The sequence below is a fragment of the Microtus oregoni genome, unplaced genomic scaffold, assembly GCF_018167655.1.
Source record: "Microtus oregoni isolate MIOR12 unplaced genomic scaffold, Mior012 000000F_ref0000247, whole genome shotgun sequence".
NCBI lineage: Eukaryota > Metazoa > Chordata > Mammalia > Rodentia > Cricetidae > Microtus > Microtus oregoni.
The window spans coordinates 31,008,897-31,032,206 of record NW_024543059.1 but is presented as its reverse complement, the minus strand read 5'-3'; the positions used below and the strand labels follow the sequence as shown (position 1 = coordinate 31,032,206).

At 43.7% G+C, this 23,310-nt stretch overlaps 1 protein-coding gene across 2 annotated transcripts in view; it reads left to right on the top strand.

Moving 5' to 3' along the window:
* Positions 1 to 23,310, top strand: part of Gabrg3 (gamma-aminobutyric acid type A receptor subunit gamma3) — a 490,239-nt gene that overhangs the window by 305,767 nt on the left and 161,162 nt on the right. For both annotated transcript variants that reach the window (XM_041649068.1, XM_041649075.1), the window contains 2 exons: positions 6,086 to 6,306; positions 8,691 to 8,773. In XM_041649068.1, the coding sequence (XP_041505002.1) occupies positions 6,086 to 6,306; positions 8,691 to 8,773 (304 nt within the window). The remainder of the gene's footprint in view (positions 1 to 6,085; positions 6,307 to 8,690; positions 8,774 to 23,310) is intronic.

Below are 23,310 nucleotides of genomic sequence, written 5' to 3'. Positions count from 1 at the left end.
GAGACCACAGATATTAGTCCCTAATGCAAAATTCTCTAACACTTGCACACAGCCCGAGCCGTCCTTCCATGCACTTTAAATCACCTCTGATTTAAATCACTCATGATACCAGGGCACTGCAGATGCTGCCTAAGTAGCTGGCATGTTGTATTCAGACAATGACAGGCAGTCCTGTCTATGTTCAGGACGGGTTCCATCATGCTTGGTCACATTTCCAGATGTGGAGCCTCGAGTAAGGAGGATAAACCAGAGACACCACAGCTGCGTCAGCTTTCAGTAGAGGAGCCACGCTGCACTTGACTCTCTTCTCCTCGAGAGTTTTCAGGATGCCACTGACCCACACGAGTGGTTCCGGTGGTGGATGCGCTATCTCTGCGTTGCCGGATCTCTCAGGATCCGAGTAGCCTCTCTGGATGATTCTGTCCTGATGGGAGGAGGGCTGCTGTGGCTGTCTGTCCTTCTGTACCCTGTGCTGGCTTTCTCTTTTTCTCTTTCAACAACTACTTTCAGCTCCCTGCTTCTGTTCTGGGAGAATCGTTTGCCCATCATAAGCTTCTAAGCACGGTCGTAGCACTCAATATGTGCTGATTGACCCTGTTTCCCACCTTTGCTCAAAGAGCTGTGTGTTCATCAGACGTTCATTCTGCCTCGTCGCCGGCCAGATTTGATGTGTCTGACCCACACTTGTCACCAAGCTGCTAGCTTTTAGTCCCGAGTTCATGATTCCTGTGTCAGTCAATTTTTCGTTTCTTTTTCTTTTAAAGGAAATCGATTTTTTATATATATATTCTGATCCCAGTTCCCCTCTCCCTGCTTCTCCCATTCCACCCCACCTCCCTTGCCATCTGGGAGCTCGCCATTTCCGTCTCTCCTTAGAGAATGCATAGACATCTAAGGAAGAGTCATGAAATAAGAAAAGCAAACAAACTGGAGTAGGATAAAAACAAACAAGCAGAAGACAAGACGCTGAAGGAAAAGCTCAAGGAATGAATATTGATGCAGAGACACACAGGTTTACACACATGGGAATCCCATAAAAACTCCGAGCCAGAAGCCATCATATGCAGTGTTTAAACAAGCAAGCATCATGAGACAGAGACCCTCTTATGATGCTATGATTTCATTTCCTTCTGGCCGTCTGCTGCAGGCCATGGGTGCCTCCCTTTAGAATGGTTTGTTTCCCCAGCAAGACTCCTTTGGAGAAAACTAGATTTTCCTTTGGGAGCAGCTATCAACTGGAGATACTTTCTGGGCTAGGGATTGGAGCGTGTGTCCACTTCTCCTTTCAGCTCTAGGACCACATCTGGTGCAGACCTGTGCATGCTGTCACAGTCCCTGTGAGTTCATATATACAGCATCCCTGCTGTGGCCTTGATCTCTTGGTGAGCTCCCTCTCCATTGGCCCTTACACTCTTCTTCCTCAGGGTTCTCTGAGCTCAAAGGAGATGAGCTCCATGGATCTGAGTATATCAGAAGGCCATTAGGATTCTTTTTATTGCTATGTTCCTTTTGCAGAACAGTAGTATTTGGTTTTCCTCTAGGCCCATGACCTATCTAGTCTCAGGTTCTTAGCCACTCAGCCAGCACTGGGTATAGGTAGGCCAGCTCAAATCAGATATTGGTTGGTTACTACCGTAAGCATTGTGCAGGTCACTGCTGTAGATCAGAGGGTTTTGTAGCCGGACTGATGTTTGACTTTCTTCTTTGGTGGCATACAAAGTATCTTTCGTTATCATGAACACTCATCCATAGGGGTGAAGGTGCTATGTAGGCACCAGCTTGAGTTCTCTGTGTTCAATGAGTTGCATAAGTGTTGTCTTCAGCAATAGGACCTTACCAATAGCCATAGCCTGGGTTGTTTGAGGATTCCCATAGATTCCCTTTGGCCAAGAACTCAATTAGATTTTAACCCATTCCCGATACTAAAAGCTTCTTTTGGTGATGAGAAGTGTCCAGTTGGGAATCTGTTTCCCCCACTACTTAGAGATTTCATTTAGATTGCCTTCATTTGTGTATATATTTTAGGAAGCGTCTACTGTATTAGATTTTCATATGATGCCTCAAAAACCTTTGGTTTATCTGTATCTGCCTGTATCCCCTCTTCACTCCCCTCTTCTTTCCCTCTTTCCGTTTGATCCTCCCATTCCACACTGTCCTCTGTCTATCCATAACTATTCCAATTTCCCACCCTTTCTCCCTCAATCTTCTAACTCTATACCTAACCTCTGTGGTTATATGGATTGTAGCTTGCTTATCAATGACTTAACAGTTAATATCACATATAAGTGAGTATATATCATATTTGTCTTTCTAGGACTGAGTTACCTCACTCGGGATGAATTTTTTCTAGCTTCATCCATTCACCTATGAATTTCACGATTTCATTTTTTTTTAAAACGTGGAGTAGTCTTCCATTGTGTAAATGCACCATCTTTTCTTTATCCATTCATCCTCTGACAGCCATCCAGGTTGTTCCCAATTACAGGCCATGATGAACCATGATTGTGGTTGTGCAAGCATCTCAGTAATGCTTTGAAGCATCCTTTGGCTGAGTGCCCAAGAGTGGTATAGCTGGATCTTGAGTTAGATCAAGTGCCATCTTGCTCAAGAATTGCCTCACTGATTTCCATAGTGACTGTACAAGTGGTACATTCCTACCCACAGGGGACAAGTGCTGTGTTTGTCCCCTGTCTTCAGCAGCATGAGTTAATTTCTGTCATTCGTTTTATTGATCTTGGTCATTCTGACAGATGTAAGATGGAATATTAGAGTAGATTAGATTTGCATTTCCCTGCTGACTAAGGATGTTGAATGTTTCTTTAAGTGCTTCTCGGCTATTTGAGTTTCCTCTTTTGGGAATTCTGTTTAGATTTGTACCCCACTTTTGAATGGAGTTATTTGTTTTCTTGATGTTTGGGTTTTTTTTTTGAGTTCTTAATATATTTTGGATAATGATGATATTTATCTATCTATATGTAAATATATAGATAGATATAGATATCAGACATATAGTAAACAAAATATGTTCCCATTCTGTAGCTTGCTGCTTTGTCCAAATGATGGTGTCTTTTGCCATGCAGATTTTCCATTTCATGAGGTCCCACTTATTTGATGATTTTTGTTTTCGTTTTTCAAGACAGGGATTCGCTGTATAGCCGTAACTGTCTTAGAAATTTTGTTTGTTTGTTTTTGTAGACAAGGATGGTCAGAGATCCATCTGCCTTTGCCTCCTAATGCTGGGATTAAAGGCATGTGCTACCACACCAGGTGAGGTCACATTTAATAATTTTGTTCTTAGTGCCTGTGCTATGGGTATTGTGTTCAGAAATTCTTTTCCTGTGCCAATGTGCTCAAGACTGTTCCCCCCACTTCTTCCTCTATCAGATTAAGTGGATCTGGCTTTATTCTGTGGTCTCTGATCCATTTAGACTCATGTTTTGTGCTGGCTCATAAGTATGGATCTGTTAGGATGCTTCTACATGCGGTCATCCAGTTTATAAGTTTAGTTCTTGAATTCTGGTTTTGTATAAGTCGTAATATAAGAGAATATATGACCAGGAATAAAACACACATACGCACATGCGCACATTCACACACACACACACACACACACACACACACACACACAGGCACACGCACACAGAGACACAAACACACACTTAGTTACTCCCTTCACTCCCATATTGTGCCTGGTGTGCTTCTCTATTAAGGATGTGCCTGTTAGACACGTACATTTTGGAGGCAGCCTCCATTGATCCATAGTGGAAGATATATAGGAGACAAAGAGACTCTTGAGAAGGACATCTGTTTGCTGAGACATCACAAAGCCCCTGATAGGTGTGAGTTGACACTGAATTGAGTCTTCTGGGGAAGTTTCCTTATCAGCTTTTCTCATAGCTGCTCAAAGGGTCACATGAAACTCAACTTCTTTGCTCTCAACTCCCCCTTTTCTGAGGGTGAAGACCTGGACACGGCTCTCTCCTCTTTTCTGTTTTTGGATAGTCATACCACAAACTGCATTATACACAAAATACAGACGTTTGCTTGGATCACATTTCTGGATGCTGGATGCCCAAGGGCATGGTGTCTATTATTGTTGAGTCTTGATGGTGCAGAGGAGGCAGGTACCGCATGGTGAGGCGAAACCTGTGACCTTCAGTCTCTTTTCTATTATTTACCATTTTCTGGACTCTACCAAGATATATATATATATACTATTATATATATTATATGTAATATTATATATATATAATATGTAATATTATATATATAATATTACATTTTGTTCACTTTATATCTCTCTACTTCCCCCACTTCCTTGTTATCCTTCCCCCCCCCCAACTTTCTTTAACTGTGAATGTGGGACCCGATGGGACATGGTGCACCCGTGGAGGTCACAACACAATTCAGGGTTCACTCTCTCCTTTCGTCAGGAGTTCCTCAAGATCAATCTTAAATTGTTAGGCTCGCACGGCACAAGCTTTTCCTGCTGAGCGGTTCACAGGTCCGTCTTCCTTTCTTGAAAAGCCATGAGCACCATGATAGGGACCTTTCCTTCAAGACCTCGTCTAATCCTGCTTACACTCCAGACACCAGGCTCTCAAATGGAAATCTCAAGCGTGTGAACTCTCAGTGAATGCATACAAGCATGCTTTTGGTTTTCTCTGAACAAAATCCAAACTCGCATGCGTGGGGAGCTGTGTGCGTGGTATTATCATCCTCAATCACGCTATTATTTTAACTTAAGTTTTGTCTCATTTGACTGGAAGACAAGCCCCCTGATGACTGTGACCTTTTCTGCTCTCAAGTGCTGCTTCTCCAAGGGCTACAGAGCTTCGTATGGTCAACGCAACAGAGCAGTGCTAAGGGAAACATTAGCCGACAGAACACCAGCTGAATCTCAGAGGCCTTCTTTTCCTGGCAGCTCAATTGGAAAGAGAATTACCCAGTTCACCAAGAGCTACTGAGTCAATGCTCTGTGAAAGCACTAAAATTATAATATCTAATGCCTAGTGGAAACTATGAAAAGCCAAGCTTTGGAGATCAGCCCCGGAAGCCACCTTTCCCCAGACCTGTGGTGGCTCTTCACAGTGTGGGTAGAAAACATCCTCAGAGACAGACGAGGCTGTGGCATTCCTGTACCGGTCCTCTGATCATCAAGCCAAGTCATATTGGGCCTGTGAACCCTGGAACAACAGCTATCTATGCTGGGTCTTTGCCTGTGGGACGCTAACCGCCACTCTTGCCACCTCCCCTCCCCCAGCCATCTGTTAGCATCAAGACTGCCTTCAGTGGCTTTCCACTGCAGTTCTGTGCTGTTTATCTCCTGTGCTTCTTCCTTCTCCTCCTTCTCCTCCTGCTCCTCCTCTTCCTGCACCTCTTTCTCCTGCTTCCCTTCCTCCTCCTCCTCCTCTTCTTCTCAAGGCTGTGTTATCTGGGAAGACTGTTGAATAATGGTGTGTTGTTTCATGAGCTAATATAAGTTACAGTCTCTCCGTGCTCAGCCTCCACCTTTCCAGTTCATCATCTCATTTACTCTTTCGCACATTTAGGAAGGGGACATTATTTTTCTCGCTGTATAGAATATTGGCTCTGAGTTATCAAACAAGGCGTCGAAGTTTGGTTGGTTTAGGTTCTGCACCGTGCCCTGAAGTGTGTACTGCTCCCTCCTCCCTCCCCATCAGATCGTATGCTCTGATGTTCTCAAATTCTATCATATTGCTTGCTGATAATGCCAACTAGGTGTTTGCTGGATGTAAATGCATTCATCCAGACAGTTCATCTGCTACTCGTGAAGGGGGGAGTTGGGGGAGGGGGGAGTGAAAACGTGGAGGAAAATTAAACTTTTGACAAAGACAGCAAAGCATATTGAAATTCAGTCTCCTTAAATCTCAGAAGCCCTGTGAAAGGGTTACCTCCTTACAAGGAGGAGAGGACTCAGGAGCAGGACAAAGGGACCAGTTCACCTACCCTGTCATATGTCATAGGTTTCAGGTTCCTAGGTACCTGCCTGTCTCCTTTCTCAGGCTCAAAGGCTTTGCTGATTGACCGCAGATTAAGAGAAAATCTCTTTTCTCTGTTTCAGGAATACCAAATTGATATCTTTTTTGCTCAGACCTGGACAGACAGCCGCCTTCGATTCAACAGCACCATGAAAATCCTCACTCTGAACAGCAACATGGTTGGCCTGATATGGATCCCAGACACCATCTTCCGAAACTCCAAGACCGCGGAGGCTCATTGGATCACCACACCCAACCAGCTCCTCAGAATCTGGAATGATGGGAAAATCCTGTACACGTTACGGTAAGATGTTATCTAGCTCTGTTTTGAGTTTTTTTTTTTCACTGTGTTACCTTTTAATTGAGATCATTCACAGCAAGCAAATTTTAATAATATTAACAACATACTTCCATCTAATTTGATCTCCTCTTCATCCACAAACCAAAATTGAGTATTTTCTCAACCCAAGCACCTAGGGGTCACACAACTGTGGCCCCAGTACTCAAGCAGTGGACGCGAGAGGATCTAGAGTGTAAGGCTAACCTCAACTATATAGCAAGACACTTTAAAAAAATCCAGAGACTGATGAGATGGCTCCACAGTTAAGAGCACGTATTGCTCTTCCAGAGGACCCAAGTTCAATTCCCAGCACCCACTTCAGGCATCCCACAATCAGCTTTAATTCCAGGGGGGTCTCACACCTTTAGCCTATGAAGGCACCTGAACTCACACGCACAGACACACATAATAAAAAATATTAGGGTGCTGGAGAGATGGCTCCATGGTTGAGAGCACTGTCTACTCTTCTAGAGGACCTGGGTTCAATTCCCAGCATCCACATGGCAGCTCACAACCATCTGTCACTGCACTCCTACGGGATCCAGTGCCCTCTTCTGGCCACCATAGACACCAGGCACACACAGGGTACACAGACAAACATACAAACAAAACACCCATACATATAAGTAATAAAAATTTGAAAATATTAAAATAATTTTTAAATTCCAATAACCATCACCACTAATGAATCTTATTTAAAAGAATGTGATGTGTTTTTAAAACTGGCTTTATTGATGGAATCTAAGGTAGTATAACTTGCTGCGATACCTAGGAAACACAAGTGAAAGAGAATACATCTATTCAAGTCCAGACTTGTGAAAAGCAGGAGACCCTTCTGTCTCAAATGTTTGTCTTCTTGGAGCTCAGCAATGCAGAGTGTTCTCATGGAACACAAAGGACTATAGCAAAACCCCAGATGGGGGGCTCGCCGATGATCAGATGGTCTCTCCAGGGTGCTGGTCCCCACTCATCTTTGAGTGCCTATATGGACTTCTTGGGACCTTAGCATCCAAAGACAGCACTTCCTTTATCTAGACAAACACATTAATTCTTCTGCAAGGGAGGTCACAGGTGCTAAAGAATAAGGGACCTTAATGAGGTCTCTTCCTAGAACCCAGAAACCCAAGTGAAAAGTCTGCTTCTTTAAAAGAAGAGGGAAAGGATTAAGGAGTAGGGTCAAAGGTGAGCGGTTCATCTACCATATTCCAGGTTTAAGGTCCTAGGCACACACCTATCTCTTTCCTAGGCTACAAGGCATCTCAGATTGACGATAAATTAAAGCACCTTCCTGTGAAATACACTGCTTTCCCCCAGGCTCCCTTAAGCGTCTTTTCCTCATAGCTCCTCATGTTCTCCTTCATTCTGTATTTATTATAGAGATTTTAATTATGAGTGATCCTGGCACGGAGGAGAAATTGTGATCTCTACCACTAAGGTTTCCACAGCACCAGGAGACACATATGACATCAAAATATGAAGGCAATATCAAAGTCCAAGGGAAGGAAGTTTCCAGACAGGGACCCACAGAAAGAACAACAAAGAGCCACAGCAGGGAAGTTTGGTGATGATACAGGCTAAGGAAGGCAGACATTATTCCAGGCTTCTCATCAATCATGCAGGGCTATGAAGGGGACTCAGAAGAGAAGCTCATCCTGAGCGGAACAGTACTGAGCCTGGCTGGTCCGCAGTCTGTGATAGGCATCTTGATACACAGAGAGCATGAAATGTACTCACATAGTACAGCTGCCGCCTGCCCAGGCCAGTAGAGGGAGATGTCTAAAGAAGAAATGCCATGGAAGCGGAAGGATTTGGCCTAATGTCTGTGTGGACCAACATACCAGCTTCAAGTGGAAGGATTTCATTCAAACAAATTGAAACAGTGGCTTAGGAAACAACAGCTGTTTTTTTTCCCCCACTGTGGCTTAGCTTGTATTTCTAGGTAACACCGGAGTTTTGCTAGATTTTGCTCTGCTACTGATAGTTCAAAGCAAAACAGAGCTGGGTAATGGTGGCTCAGGTCTTTAATCCCAGCACTCGGGAGGCAGAGGCAGGCCAATTTCTGTGAGTTCAAGGCAAGCCTGGACTACAAGAGCTAGTTCCAGGACAGGCTCCAAAGCTACAGAATAAAACCAATCAATCAATCAATAAAAGCAAAACAGAGTAGCTCAATAAGAAAGCAATCAAAAGGGCCCCCCCCCCCTAAGGAAACCAGAGTGAGGGAGACCCTATGTCCTGACATTGCCCCCTCACCTCCTCCTGGGGTGCACACTCACGGTGGGATGCCTAACCCTGTTGGAGGCCTTGGCTATGTTGCTGCTGATCCCAAAGGATGCTGGTCTCTTTCGCAGGCTCACCATCAATGCAGAATGCCAACTGCAGCTGCACAACTTCCCCATGGATGCTCACGCCTGTCCCCTGACCTTCTCTAGCTGTGAGTATGCAGGGGATTTGCCCCTGAGTGGGCAGCTCTGGGGCTGGGACTGGCTGTTCTGGGTCTGGTTTCTGGCGGTCAGCCACATTGTTGGTGACTGTGTTATTTATTACACAACCAAAGAAAACCAGTAACAGTTGTGTCTTTGGCCACCAGGATGGTTTTGCTCTAGACTCCATGGCACAGAACCTTGTAAAACAGGTAGCTTTGATTAAGGAGGGAGTGACACTGTTCCTGGCATCGTGATTGAAGGATTCAGAGGTTAATGGTGCATAATGAGCTATGCCTATTTTTTGCAATCTTTTGTTGCATTTCTTAGGTTTAATATCTTAAATATTTGCCTAGTAATGAAGAAGGTCAGAGGTGGACCAAATGGCGATTGGCTTGAATGATTCCTAACACTGAGTGCCTGCGCACACCCACAAGGAAATATCAAATATCTTATAGAGTTTTTAAGGACAAAGCAATATGGAAATACACCTATTGGATTTATGGTGGTTTGTTTTAAATGTATTCATCACACGTACTCACATATGTATGCAAGACTCAACAAACATTTAAATAACTGTATTGGCTTTCTTTAAAACTGAATATCAAGCGTGCCTGGGAAGTCGGAGGGAGTCCCAGGCAGACAGACTGAGGGCGGCATCCAGGGACAGATGCACAGGAGAATTGGTTTTACGTTCAGAAAAATTCAAGATGCAACCCAGAATTTCACTGACCTCCTAGACTTGGTAAAAAGTGATCTCATGTAAAGGACAGTTCTTAAGTAGCTAAATCTAAACTCAAGGTGTTTGTCGATGGCACGCATGGCTGGTGGCCAGCTCTTGAGTGTGCCTTGCTCTGGGGTGGTGAAGTTACACGCAGATCCCTTCGGGCAGTTGCTGTCTTTATGTGGAAGTCAGAGACTGGCAGACTCTGCAGCAGTCTTGTGAGCTGTTTGGGTACCCGTGGACGCACGGTGTGGTTCCGAGTGATCCATGCAGGTCATATCTATTGCTGCCCGGCTGCTTCTGCTGCTCTTTCCAATATGTCGACTCATCTATCGAGTTTATAATTTAAGTGGTTATTCTATACTAATAAGCTTTCCATTTGCTCCTTTTTCCTAACCTCCTGCTCAAATTTGGATTTCTTTACCAAATTTTCAGTGACTTGTCTTTTGAAAATTTTTCAAAAAGTAGTCATCTCTGTGGGGCCACCTTTGCAAACTAGTTGCTGAGTCATTTGTTTATTTGAATGAATGTTTCCTAGGACCCCTTCTCAGACTTTTCTATGTGAATTGATCGAGGCCTTGTGCTTTCTAAGCTTGCGTCGACCTGAACTCAATTTGCACCTGTCTTCACCTCCTTGCAAGTCATTCCTGTCCCCATCCCATGGTAATTATTGATCTGGTTTGGGTTACTGCATGTTAGGGGCCTGGTCCAAAATTTCATAGCTAGTGTCTGGTCTCTGTCCCCCAGCAGGATGGAGCTGAATCATGCAAACTGGCACATTATTTAATGCTTCCTTTTTCTAGACTTTAAAGTTTAAGCTGGAGAAGCTGGGCGGTGCATATGGTGTGAACTGAAGCCTATACATTCTTTCAATTTTAGGCTCCAGAATATCAGTTCATAAGTTATAAGAGCACTTTGACTCTTGCTTTCCTTCATGGGCAAGGGTGGGTAGAAGCCTCCTTTTCGAGAGTTCTTCAACAGGCCTCCAGCTGAGGGCTTTTTGCCCCTGGAATCTTACCTTCTCCAAGGCCTGGCCTTGGGCCTTGCCTCGATGGATTCCTCGGGCTCCCTGAGGAAGCCAGCAGAGATGGCAGGCTTCCAAGGGCTCCATCTAAGGCATCGCCTTACAGTCCTGTGTCTTCCTGTCTGTTTCCTTTAGACCCTCATGCTTGCCAAACTTACTTAACCGTTCTTCAGTTGCTTCTGAGTCTTTCAGTCCAGACCAGGATTATCCTGGCGTGACGTTTGCTATGTTTCTAGAGAGAAAATGCTTTTAGAGGTAAAAATAATTTTATTGTGTAAGAAAAGATATATCCCTGCTGGAACTAGTTAGTGATTAGGATAAAGTAGCAGGAAGCAGTCTGTTATAATTTGTGAGACCAGACATAATTAATTCTGTGTCTGATATAGAACAGTTGTGGAAGATGCTCACAGTGAATGTGCAAAAAAAAATGAGTAACTGAGATATATATAGTGGTAAAAAGAGAAGATTGAAAAACGATTCTTTAAAGTATGTTCTCTGTGTGTTTCCAATGCATGTGTAGCTGCAAATCCATTGTGGCAGCCAGAGGGCGCTATAGCCCCCTGGAGCTGAAGTTACAGGTGGCTACGAGCCTTCTGGGTGGGTTGTGGGAGGTGACCTTGGGTCTTCTGCAAGAACAGTGTTCACTCTTAACTGCTTAGCTGTCACCACGGTTCCTATGAGGTTCTGTCTTGAGGTTCTTTGTAGAAAAACAATTAAGCTAAAAGACAGTGTGTAAATGGCTACTCATATTCCTTCTTTACAGTTACTTTGAATATAGTCTGTTTCCTTATTGTTTTTCTCTCAAGGAAATGTAAGTCTTATGAAAAATCTTCCTCTCTGCTCTGATGACGGATCAGAATATATTACCGTGAAGGTGGTTTCCTTTGTGGTTTTAATTTCCAGAAGCTGCATGGCCTGTGGAATGCTGCCGGAGCTGGTGCGCTGCACCTACAAAGGGCGAGCACTTCTCAGCTGACAGGGCAGATGCGTCCAGATGGACGCTTTGTTAAGCTGAACTCACCCTAAATGGCAGGTGTAGCGACTGCCGCTACCGTACCGTCACTGAGAAGCAAAGCGTTCTTCGGTGTCGGTTTTGCACACTGTGATTACAGGGCTGCTTGTTTGCTTTGGATGCTGCTCCTGCTCAGAGTCACCAGAGAGAGCCATGGGGATGCAACAGCCTGGGGAAGACCCGTGTATTGTGAAGGGTGTTTTAAAATTGTGTGTTCCACTATCCTACGGTATGAAAAATTTGTCTAAACCATCCTAAGAAATTGTGTGTGTGTGTTTGTGTGGTGTGTGTGATGAGTGTAGAAGAAACAGCAAGTGTGTGGAGTCACTTCTCTCTTCCCTTCATATGAGTTCCTTTCTTCACTGATTTGCCTCATTAATCCTTTGTGGGTTTCTATCATAATTTAAAAATGAAATAAATATTACAGTCATTTAAGCAAAGGTGATACACAGAGGGAAGTCATTAAAGCAGCTATAAACCATCGGCAGTTAGTAAATGTAAGTTGAGATCAGGAAGTGCCATCGCTACAGATGATAGAAGAAAGGCTGACATCCAGAGCAGCGGCAAGAATGCCGAAGACACCCTGATTCTGAAGATGGGGATACAAGATGGCAGAAATGGAAAAGAATTTGGAGGTTTCTTTCAAAACTAAAACCATGCTAGAAGGACTAGGTATTGCATAATCAGAGATTAGACCCTGAGAAGCAAAGTATATAATTGTGTAATCATGAAGATCTATCTAAGGGTATTCACAAAGACCTACGTATGGAGATTCATGATGACCTATCTATGGAGATTCATGAAGACCTACTTATGGATATTCATGAAGACTTACCTATGGATATTTATGAAAATCTATCTAAGGATATTCATGATGACCTACCTATGGATATTCATGAAGACCTACCTATGGATATTCATGAAGACCTACCTATGGATATTTATGAAGATCTATCTAAGGATATTCATGATGACCTACCTATGGATATTCATGAAGACCTACCTATGGATATTCATGAAGATCTATCTAAGGAGATTCACGATGATCTATCTACCTATGGATATTCATGAAGACTTACCTATAGATATTCATGAAGACCTACCTATAGATATTCATGAAGACCTACCTGTGGAGATTCATGAAGACCTACCTATGGATATTCAGAACATTATTGCTTTTCTTTCTAGAGACAGATTCTTTGTGTACACCAAGTCTTCCTTGAACTCCAGTCTTCCTCAGTTTCTCAGCCCTGGGGCTACAGACATACAGCATCTCATTTTGCCCAGCTGTAATACCAACCCATAATGGAAAACATTTTCATGCCTGTCAGTGCACAGGCTGCTGGGAGAGTTGATCTTAGATCCTTACACTGGACACCTCAACAACCAAAGTAAGCCAACTACTGGTTTGTACAACAAGTTGGTTGGGCTACCCCAGGATTTATGTTAAATGAAAATAATCCCCAATGCCACTCATGTATGGTGACTGGAACGTACAAGCCAGAGTAGAATAGTTGATTGAATCTAAAGAAACGCAGGCTAAATAAATAGGAAGGTGTCCTGTTATTGAATAGACATCGTTAATTTTATTAAGATAATACTCTGCAAAGATTGAAAGTTAGTGTTAAAATCTTCAAAAAAAATTGCCATAACTCCAGAATGACCCAAATATTCTTTTTTGAAGAACAAATTATATGCCTTATGCATGTGGTTTCAAACTTACTAACTGGCTACAATAACCAAGACAGAAAGATAGACATGTATAATCTTGGAATGAAACTGAAGTCCTGAAATTTAGAAAGTACATTTTTACCAAAACTGTTTGATAAAAGTACCGCAATAATTCAGTGTGGATGGGTGGCCTTTCCACCGATGCCATTGAGATGCCGGGCTATGTATATGCCAAAGGAGGAAGCTGTACTCCGAAGCCAAGCCATGAAGCCTTTGGAGGATAGCGAGTGTGGGTCTTTATGACTGTGGGTTAGCGGATGGCTCAGCTCTGGAGCCAGAAGTATGAATGACAAAGGAAAAAATAGACAAAGCAGATGCGACTGTATTGAAAACTGTCACACCTCCAAGGACACCATCAAGATAGTAAAAGGCCAGCATCCAGAAAAAGAAAAAAAGAGATAGCTGTATGTCTCAAACATTTGAAATCTCATTCAGTGGGGGAAGTTGTATGCCTGGGAGAAATGGCATCTGGTTAGTGATCCCAGGTGCACTGCTCTGTGCAGTTATGAGAAATTTCTCTAAAGGTAGGAAATAAGTTAACCTGTTGTTGGCCAGGAATTAATCCCCCTATAACAGTTAATCTCACATTTATCAAAATTGTCTGACTATTTGCCATATGTATTTTGTTTTCCTCTTAAGTGTGCTTCAAGAAGGAGACACCTATACTCTAAAGTAGCAAATGTCCATCAGCATCCCACATTAGCCTCCAGGAGACATCAGGGAGGAGTGGGGACCCTACCTGGTTTCGTATTACAAGTGTGAGGTGGTTATTCTTCAGTGTTATCATATTCCAGGAAACATAGTATGATGCTGTGAGATTCTGTTTCCTCAGAATGTCAGGTGCTATAGCCATAGAGAGTCACTAACGTGGATTCCTAAATCTGAACTGAACAGAGATAAGGTCAACAGACATGTTAACATTCGTGGGGAAAGCTCAAAGGGCATGGAGCCTACACGAAGAGCTCCGGGCATCCAAGGATGCTGAGAGTGGGAGAAACAGTCTGCTGCAGAGAAGAGCATACCGACTGGTTATCTAATACTGGAAACATACAGGTAGCGTTATACAGACTAAGTATTTACATATAGAAAAAAACATATATATATATATACATATAAATGTTTATATACACACATATATGCCCAAATATGTACTTAATAACAATTAAATAAAAAAGAGGCCAGGAATTTGAAAGGGATCAAGGATAGATATAGGGAGGGTTTGGATGTAGGAAAGGGAGCAGGGAAATGATGTAGTTACATTATAATTTCAAAAAGATTGAAGAAAATTAAAACTATTTTGTTAGATCAATTTAATTTAATTTTTAACAGAATACAGTATCCTGAGGTATTTTTTTAGAAATGCTTACATTATTTTTTAAAACTGTCAGTACGTTTAGGAATATTCAGTGCATAACTGCAACATTTCAAGCTTGGGAACCGGGTTCCCTCCTCCACATGCTATGCTGGCCAGGCGCTCTCTGTTCACTCACTGAAAGGTGTCATGGCTCCTAACTTCTAATTTATCATGCTCAGATTCATGTCTCTTATTCCTTCATAGTGCCTCTTGGCCAGTGCTACCCTTTAAAGACACACTGCGTTAGAGATGAATTAAATCAGGGTTTTTTGTTTGTTTGTTTGTTTGTTTGTTTTTGATTTTTCGAGACAGGGTTTCTCCGTAGCTTTTTGTTCCTGTCCTGGAACTAGCTCTTGTAGACTAGGCTGGCCTCGAACTCACAGAGATCCGCCTGCCTGTGCCTCCTGAGTGCTGGGATTAAAGGCGTGCGCCACCACCACCCGGCAATCAGTTTTAACACAACGTTTCACTCAATCCATCCTCCTAAAACATTATCATTTTGGTATGGAATTAACATGAAAACCCTGGTGGGTTTTCATATCCTAGGACAAGCTACGTTATTATGAAATCTCAGGAATCAGATCCTGTGTCACTGGCCCACACCTGCTCCCTGCAGGGATTGTCCAGAGATGAGAGTCACCTCTACAGACTACCCTTAAATCAGGCAGCTTGGGCATGAGCCAGCTCATCACCGCACAATGCTGGCATCTCTCCATGCCAACTAGCAATATTTCAGTTCCTCTGTAGCCTATGTCTGGCTCAGGCTGCCGTGTGGTGAGTGTCCTGGCTGAGCCTGAAGTAGCTATCACCAAACAAGACATGTAGTTCCAAACCTGATTATTTTCACATCAGTTCCTAGTTCGAACTTCCCAGTACTCCTCACTGATTTTTGTCATCCTCAGAGTCTTGTGATCCCTTTGTGAAATTGATCTTGACTAACTGCTCATAACCCCACATGCATGTACATGCATGTGTTTAATAGAAACCTCAAACACCTGCAGGAAACCTGGTGATTTAGCTCGCTAAACCCCTTTATCCTCTTTCTCTCTTGGATGCAGGCTAATGAAGTGAAGATAGTATATTCCAGGCAGAACTACATTACAGTGCTCTTGTCTCATGGAAATTGAGATATTTTACTAATTGTGATAGACGCTAAATGAAGATGCCCCCTTAGTTTCCACAGAGAATTGTTTGAAGTCCCTCTCCGCAGGACATAAATCACTGTACCCCTCAAACTTTCCATGTAAATGACACAAGAGGGGCACATCAGCAGAGGTCAGCACGACTCATTTTTTAAGTCATCTCTAGATTTACTAAAGGCCTTGATTGTGTGACAGAATTGCTGAGAACAAAAGCAACACAAAGAAGGCAGGCTTTATTTTGGCTATGCTTGAGAATGCTGTCTATAATGGAAGGGAAGTCACGGCGACAGAGCATGCAAGGAGGAGTGGTCACATTGCATCTGCAGACACAGTGCAGAGAGATGAGTGTTGATACCCATGTTTCTCACAACCCAGTACCCAGCCTAGTGATGGGCGTGGTCACATTGCATCTGCAGACACAATGCAGAGAGATGGGTGCTGGTGCCCATGCTTCTCTGCAACCCAGGACCCAGTCTAGTGATGGGCGTGGTCACATTGCATCTGCAGACAGTGCAGAGAAATGAGTGTTGATACCCATGTTGCTCACAACCCAGTACCCAGCCTAGTGATGGGCGTGGTCTCAATGCACTGCAGACACAGTGCAGAGAGATGGGTGCCGGTGCCCATGCTTCTCTGCAACCCAGGACACAGACTAGTGAATGCTGCTGTGCACATTCAGGGTGGGTCTTCCTCCCTTAGTTAGCACTATCTGAAAATACAGCCATACCCAGAGGCTTATCTTCTATCTGATTCTAAATCTTGTGGAGTTCGCCATCAGAGTTAGCCAGCCCAAGCCCACCCTTTGCCAGTTTGACACCCAAACATCACTTTTAAACTGCAACCTTCCACCTCTGATCCTTGTAGGCTCATGGCTGTCTTATAATGCAAGATGCATTCAATCCTATCTCAGCCTTAATAGTTTTGGCAATGTCTGAGAGTCCAAAGTCTCTTCGGAGACTCACAGGAATGTAGCCTTGAGCTCTGATAAAATAAAAAGCCGCATACTTCCAATACACAGTGGCACAGAGTAAACATTGCCAGACCCAACGGGAAGAATGGGACATAGTAAGGGAAGACCATATTAAAGCAAGATTATAATACAAGAGGAAAAACGCCAAAACCCTACAGATCCATGCCTGGCATTTGGGGTGCCACCAGGATTGGGTAGTCCTACCCTTCCTTTTTTAAAGTACTTGTAAACCTCTCAACTTAATAGACTCATGCAATGTCATGACAGGACCTCCTCACGGGAATCAGATTGTGCCACATGCTACCAGGCCTTAGAAGTTTTCTAGGAGCTTGGGGGAAGCCTTCCCATGGCCCTGGAACTCTTCCATCATTCATGCTTGTGAACCTGCTGCTGTGTGGATGATGCTGCCTTATTCACATCTCTGCATGGCTCTGAGAGGGATGTCGGCTTGGGGGATGCTGCTCAAGGCATCTCCAAGGGTTTATGGTCCAAACTAAGTGCTTAGTACCCAGTGAGGTGGGCCGTCAAACTGACTGTGGTTCCCAGCGTGGTGGGCCTCTCTCCCACACTTTCTGACCTGGGAACACGTGTTCTTCAAGCGAATCATCAAAAAGTTTGTGATAGCCCATGCCAGCAGAGACCCTGTGTCCTGGAAAGTGAATGTTCAAGTGTGAAGGAGGGTATGTGTTCCTTCCACGAGGCAGACAGTCTTCCAAGCAGCGTGTTCACCAGCATCAGAGCTGGGCAGACAAGTGGACTCTGAACTCCCAGTCCCAAGGAAGCCAACCACATTATCAAGTTCATTTGAATTTGGCAGCTGGGCAAATATCCGAGCACATTTCCGAGATGTGGCAGAGTCCCCTGGTCTTGTGCATGAAGACCAAGATGCTGCCTGGGTTTTCTGTCAAGAGCCACACTCGCCCATCGTGAGTTGTGGGAGATGGAGTCTCAGTCATTACTCTGTTTGTCTGCCGCATGCAGAAGGGATCATTTGGCCATTCCTGACTTCTTTCTGCCCCTGACATACCATCCTTTGAAGATGTGCATGTCTATCTGATATTACATTCCAGCTTCAATGGGCAGACATGCACAAACCCTTATGTCATGGCTGAGAGGAAGCGCGGTACCTGCCGTTGCCCTGAGCCTGGCACATGAGCCTTGTCAGGTAAAATAGCAACTCCAGCCATCATGAATGACTTAGTGAAGGTTCATTGCTTTCTCTACCCTACACAATATTCCTGTGTTGTCTGCCACAGCTGGGCAGTCCCTTGGTGGACCCCCAACCACAGTATAGAAACCTCCAGTGTCAGCCACACTCACCCCTGTGTGTGACACTGGTGGCTACATTGTTGTCTGATGTAGAAGCCTGTAAGGAATATCTCTCACTTAAGTGAGATACTCCATCAGAATGTAACTTGCTGTCTTCTGCCACTGGGGATGGGCCTTAAAGGGGTTTTGACAGGTGACAAAAGTTGTGTTCTCAAATTAGGGATGCTAATATGCCACTCCCTCCTCTTAGGCAGTGTTGCCCCCTCTCATGGAGTATGATTAAGGAAGAAAGTGTTGCCTGTGACATCAACGATGGATACAGGACTGTTGTTGACTTTCAGCTCTCCATAGAGCTGATGACCAGAAGGAAACTCTGGGTTGTGGCATCACTAAGATACTTGGCCCATCAAAGTCAAATGTTGCAGAATGAACCAAGTCAGAAAACAAAGTCATGTTTTTTATATTCCTTAGAGCAGATGTGAAAGTTTATTTTAAAAGTCACCAGACCTTCAGCAGGCAACAGCAGCCGCAATGCTCACCTCGGGTCTCCTGGGTGATAGATAGTACTTAGACACTGTCTGCTTTTCATGCAGCCAAATCCAAGCAATGCCGAGAAACCCTGGGGCATACAGGAAAGAAACCAGGGCAAAAAAAAAAAAAAAGCTGCTTGCCAATCCTACAGTTTTCAGAACCCTCACGGTCGTTTTTACTTGGTATTTGCCTTTGGAAAACTTTGAAAATAGACTCGGCGGAGCAAGGCTTCCTGTTTATGGAGAAGCTTGGAGCGAGTGGGTGCAGTGTTGAGAGACAGAGGCCATGTGCCTTGAGGACTCTTAAGCCAGCAGTAGGAACCTGGCCAGCACCCCACTGAGCACTGCCTGTCTGTGCTCCGTGCTCCGGGACTGTTTGTATGTCTGCCTCTCCAGGAATAATGTAATTCGTGGGATCGGAAAAAATGAGAGAAGTTGAATCCCAGCTTAGATTGCGGAGGGGAAAGACACGGGTTTGTCTTTCTAATTCTTTTTTTTTTTCATTATAAAACCTATTTTATTTTATTTATTTATTTATTTTTTAATTTATTTATTTATTAAGGATTTCTGCCTCCTCCCCGCCACTGCCTCCCATTTCCCTCCCCCTCCCCCGATCAAGTCCACCTCCCTCATCAGCTCGAAGAGCAATCAGGGTTCCCTGACCTGTGGGAAGTCCAAGGACCGCCCACCAGAGGAACATGGGATGTACTCACTCATATTTGGTTTCTAGCCATAAATAAAGGACATTGAGCTTATAATTCGCAATCCTAGAAAAGCTAAATAAGAAGGTGAATCCAAAGACAAACATATAGGCATCCTCCTGTATATTAACCTTCATCAGGCGATGAAAGGAGACAGAGATTCACATTGGAGCACCGGACAGAAATCTCAAGGTCCAAATCAGGAGCAGAAGGAGAGAGAGCACGAACAAGGAACTCAGGACCGCGAGGGGTGCACCCATACACTGAGACAATGGGGATGTTCTATCGGGAACTCACCTAGGCCAGCTGGCCTGGGTCTGAAAAAGCATGGGATAAAACCGGACTTGCTGTCTTTCTAATTCTTTATAGGTTTTGTTCTTTATTCCATACTTGTTCTCTTTCTACTTTATCCAAAGTCTTAACAGGAAATATTTTTGTTTGGTTTTGCGTGTGCATGTGTGCATGCGTGTGTGTCTGTGCATGTGTGTGTGTGTGTGTGTGTGTGTGTGTGTGTGTGTGAAATAAAAATGGATGGTCTCCAGCTACACCGCTTCTCGTCTCTAGTGTTTCTGCTTATGACGTGTGTACTTTTTCAAATAAGCTGTCAGCACCTTTAAAAGAAAGGCAGAACCCAGTAAAGTGCCAAGGGGTCTGGGTCAGCCCTCACCACACCCCGTACTTAATAGTCAACTGAGTGCTCGAAACAAAGCCCTCTCTTTCCACCCGGCTGTAACCAAGTGGTTCTAGAATGTTCCAGAAATGACTTGTCCCACCCAATCTCAAAATCATCAGTTATTTCCTTCTTACACATCACCCTGGTGGCCTAAGTTTCCTTCCTGGAGAGATGAGGCCACCTGGGTATATTCCCTTTGGACGGTGCTGGGGGCTAAATGCCATAGGTCAGCATACTGATACCGAGGGCCCTTTGATGGTGGCAATCACAACTCTTGCTACTATCAGAGGAGGGGGGATGGAACCAAAATGAAATTCACCCAGAAAATGTGTATGCATCTCACTGGGCACAGCTCTGCTGCAGTAAACCATTTATTTTGGTTGAAAAATTTCAAATCTATTGTACTGTTTTAGGCTTGATATCTATGTCATTTGTAACAGCGTTGAAGCTTGAGAAATCATTAGGAAAATATCACTGAGATTGCGGTGATGGCGCAGATGTCTGAGAAAGCTGGCTGGCTTTCAGAGTTCTCAGAATAATTAACTGGGGAGAGAAGTCACTGTTAGTAAATCTCAAAGTGAGCCTGGGTGGCCAGGTTGCTGCCTTGTAGCCAGGGCCTGCTTATATCCTGCTCTCCTGATTAGCTGACCCAAGCACAGGGCCTCACAGTGATTAAAGCTGGACAGGCCATATTGCTATAAATGTACTTCCTATCGGTCTGCAGAAAAACACAGTCCAGTGTACCTCCTAACAGACGCAAAAGCCGATTATGGACGAACATGATCAAAGCGAATCTTCTGCTAGCTTGTGGGACTCATGTGTGATGAATGACTGTGAGCCCAGCTCCTGCTTCCCAAGTCTGCCGTTTCCCTTAGCATGCCAGCCTTCATCTCAGGACATGGCTTAGATAAGACAAGACGAATCAATGCCAAAGCCAATGGTCTCATCTAGGACTTTCTAGAATATGCCACCTCCACTGTCAGCTCCACTTTTACTCTAACCAGTGCTTCTTGGTAAATGCTGGCTTGGTAAATTAGTGGTTTTAGAGTCTCCTTCAATAACCATGACTTCACTAACAGTGAACAGTTTTGCTAGGTTTTCAGTACTAGGGAAAACATTTATTGTTGTTTAGGTTGTAGATCCATTAGAGAGATGTTGATTACTGACAAGGTATGTCTGCTGCTGCTGCACCTGTAAGGAATATTGTGTCCTGCTGGCTGTTGATGTGATTCACAGGTGTTAAAGTTGGGAAGGACTGTCATTGCCTCCTTCCTTTGGAAGGATGCTTGAGGCCTTCTGGTACCATAAAAGGAAGTCCTCAGGGAGAGGCGACCAGGTAAGTCTCAGCTCAGGGATCTCTGGGCACTGTTTCTGAAGTGCATGGTGTTTTCAGCAATGCACTTCTTCCATCTGCAGATGAGGGTAACCAAGGGCAACAGCAATAGGCTGTATGTTTTTGGAGTTTCAACAAGAACAGTGGCCAGCAACATAAAAGAGGGTTTCTCATATCTAGAATGGGTAGCCTTTGGCTCTTGGAGGCAGAGCCATCTGTCAAGATGAGGAAAGTTTACTAAAACTGTATATGTGTATTGATACAGCAAACTGTATGCCTTATAGGTTGTTGTCATTCTGGTCTTGTGTAGTTTGCTTTGTGTAGTTAATAGGACGATTCCCTGAGCTCTTTTCACACATCCATGATACTGCTTTACCCTCCTCCTTCTTCCTGCTGGCACCTCCTTCCCTCCCCCTTAAGGAGCTCCCCCTTTTTTAGTTCCACTATCAGCTTATCAATATCATTCTCTTCCCTTCCACATTCCTCTGCTTCCTCTGTATTTGCCCCTTCCCTTCCCTAAGGAGCCCCACTTTTCTGTTTCTCTTTTCAGATTATATGTATTCTGATATTCCCCTCTCTGTATCTCCTCAGCACCACCCCGCCATCCCGACCTGTCCAGTTTTATTTCCCTGTTCTCTGACTGGCAGTATACTCACATCTGAAGAGTTGGGGCTAGAAGTCTCCAATAAAAGAGGATACACAAGGAAGCCATGTGCATTTCTCTTTGCTTGTCTGGATACCTCGTAAAATAGGGTCTATTCTACTGCCATCCATGTAGCTGCGAATTTCATACATTCACTTCCTATACAGCTGAATGGTATTCTGCAGCATTTATGCACCATGTTTTCATTATCCATGAATCTATTATAGGACATTTTGGTTATTTCCACTTCCTAGCTATTGTGAGTAGAATAGCAATAGATGTGACTAAGCAAGTATCTATAACATAGGAAGTCAGGTCCTTTGGGTACCAACTGAGGAATAGTATGGGTGGAACATGAGATAGATACATTTTTAACTTTTTGATATTTCTCCATGCTGATTTCTATAGTCTCTGCACCAGTTTGCCATCCGACCAGCAGCGAATGAGGGCTCCCTGTACTCCACATTCCCTCCAGCAGTTTTGTTGCTTGTTCCATTGATCTTTGCCATTCTGACTGGGATGAGGTGAAATCTCTAAGTTTCTTTGATTAATAGTTCCATAATTGCTGGGAATGATAAACTTTATATAGATATAGATAAATATAGATATAGATACTTCTTAGTCATTTTTTTTTCTCCTTGGAGAACTCTCTGTTCAGGTCCCAGGCCCGTTTTTTTAATGGGTCATTTGCTTTATGTTTGGTTATTTGGGTCATTTTGTTGTTGTTGACTCTTTAGGTTCTGAGTTCTTTGTATATTCTTGACATCAAACCTCTGTCAGACATATAGCTGGCAAAGATTCTCTCCCATTCTATGGCTTCCTTTTTACTGTCTGCATTGTTTCTTTAGGTGCACAAAAGCACTTTGGTTTCATGAAGTCCCACAAATTGTAGGCAAATAGAGTCCTCTACAGAAAGCAGTGTTTTAAGCTCTGAATAATCTCTCCAGAACTGTTACTTTTACTCAGCATTATTTTGGCTATCCAGGGTCTTTTGTGGTTCCATATGAATTTTGCAATAGTTTGTTTTTTAATTTCTGCAGAGACATAAGTATGGATTTTGACTGGAATTGGATTGAATCTGAAAATAGCTTTTGGTAGAATGGTCATTTTTTTATAGTGTAAATTCTACTAATCCTTGAGCATGGAATGTTAAAGATATCTACCAAAATTATTTCCAAGGTCTACTTGTCTATTCTAGCACACCTGTTCTGGTCAGTTCTTTTGTCAACTTGACGGAAGCTAGAGTCATCTGGGAAGACAGAACCTGAATTAGGAAAATGTCTCCATCAGATTGACATTTAGGCATGACTGTTGGATGTTTTCTTCATTCATGATTGATTTGGGAACTTTCCAGCCCACTGTGGGTGGTGCAAGTCCTTGACAGATGGTCCTGAGTTACGTTAAAAACAAAAAACAAAAACAAAAAAACGAACTGAGACAGC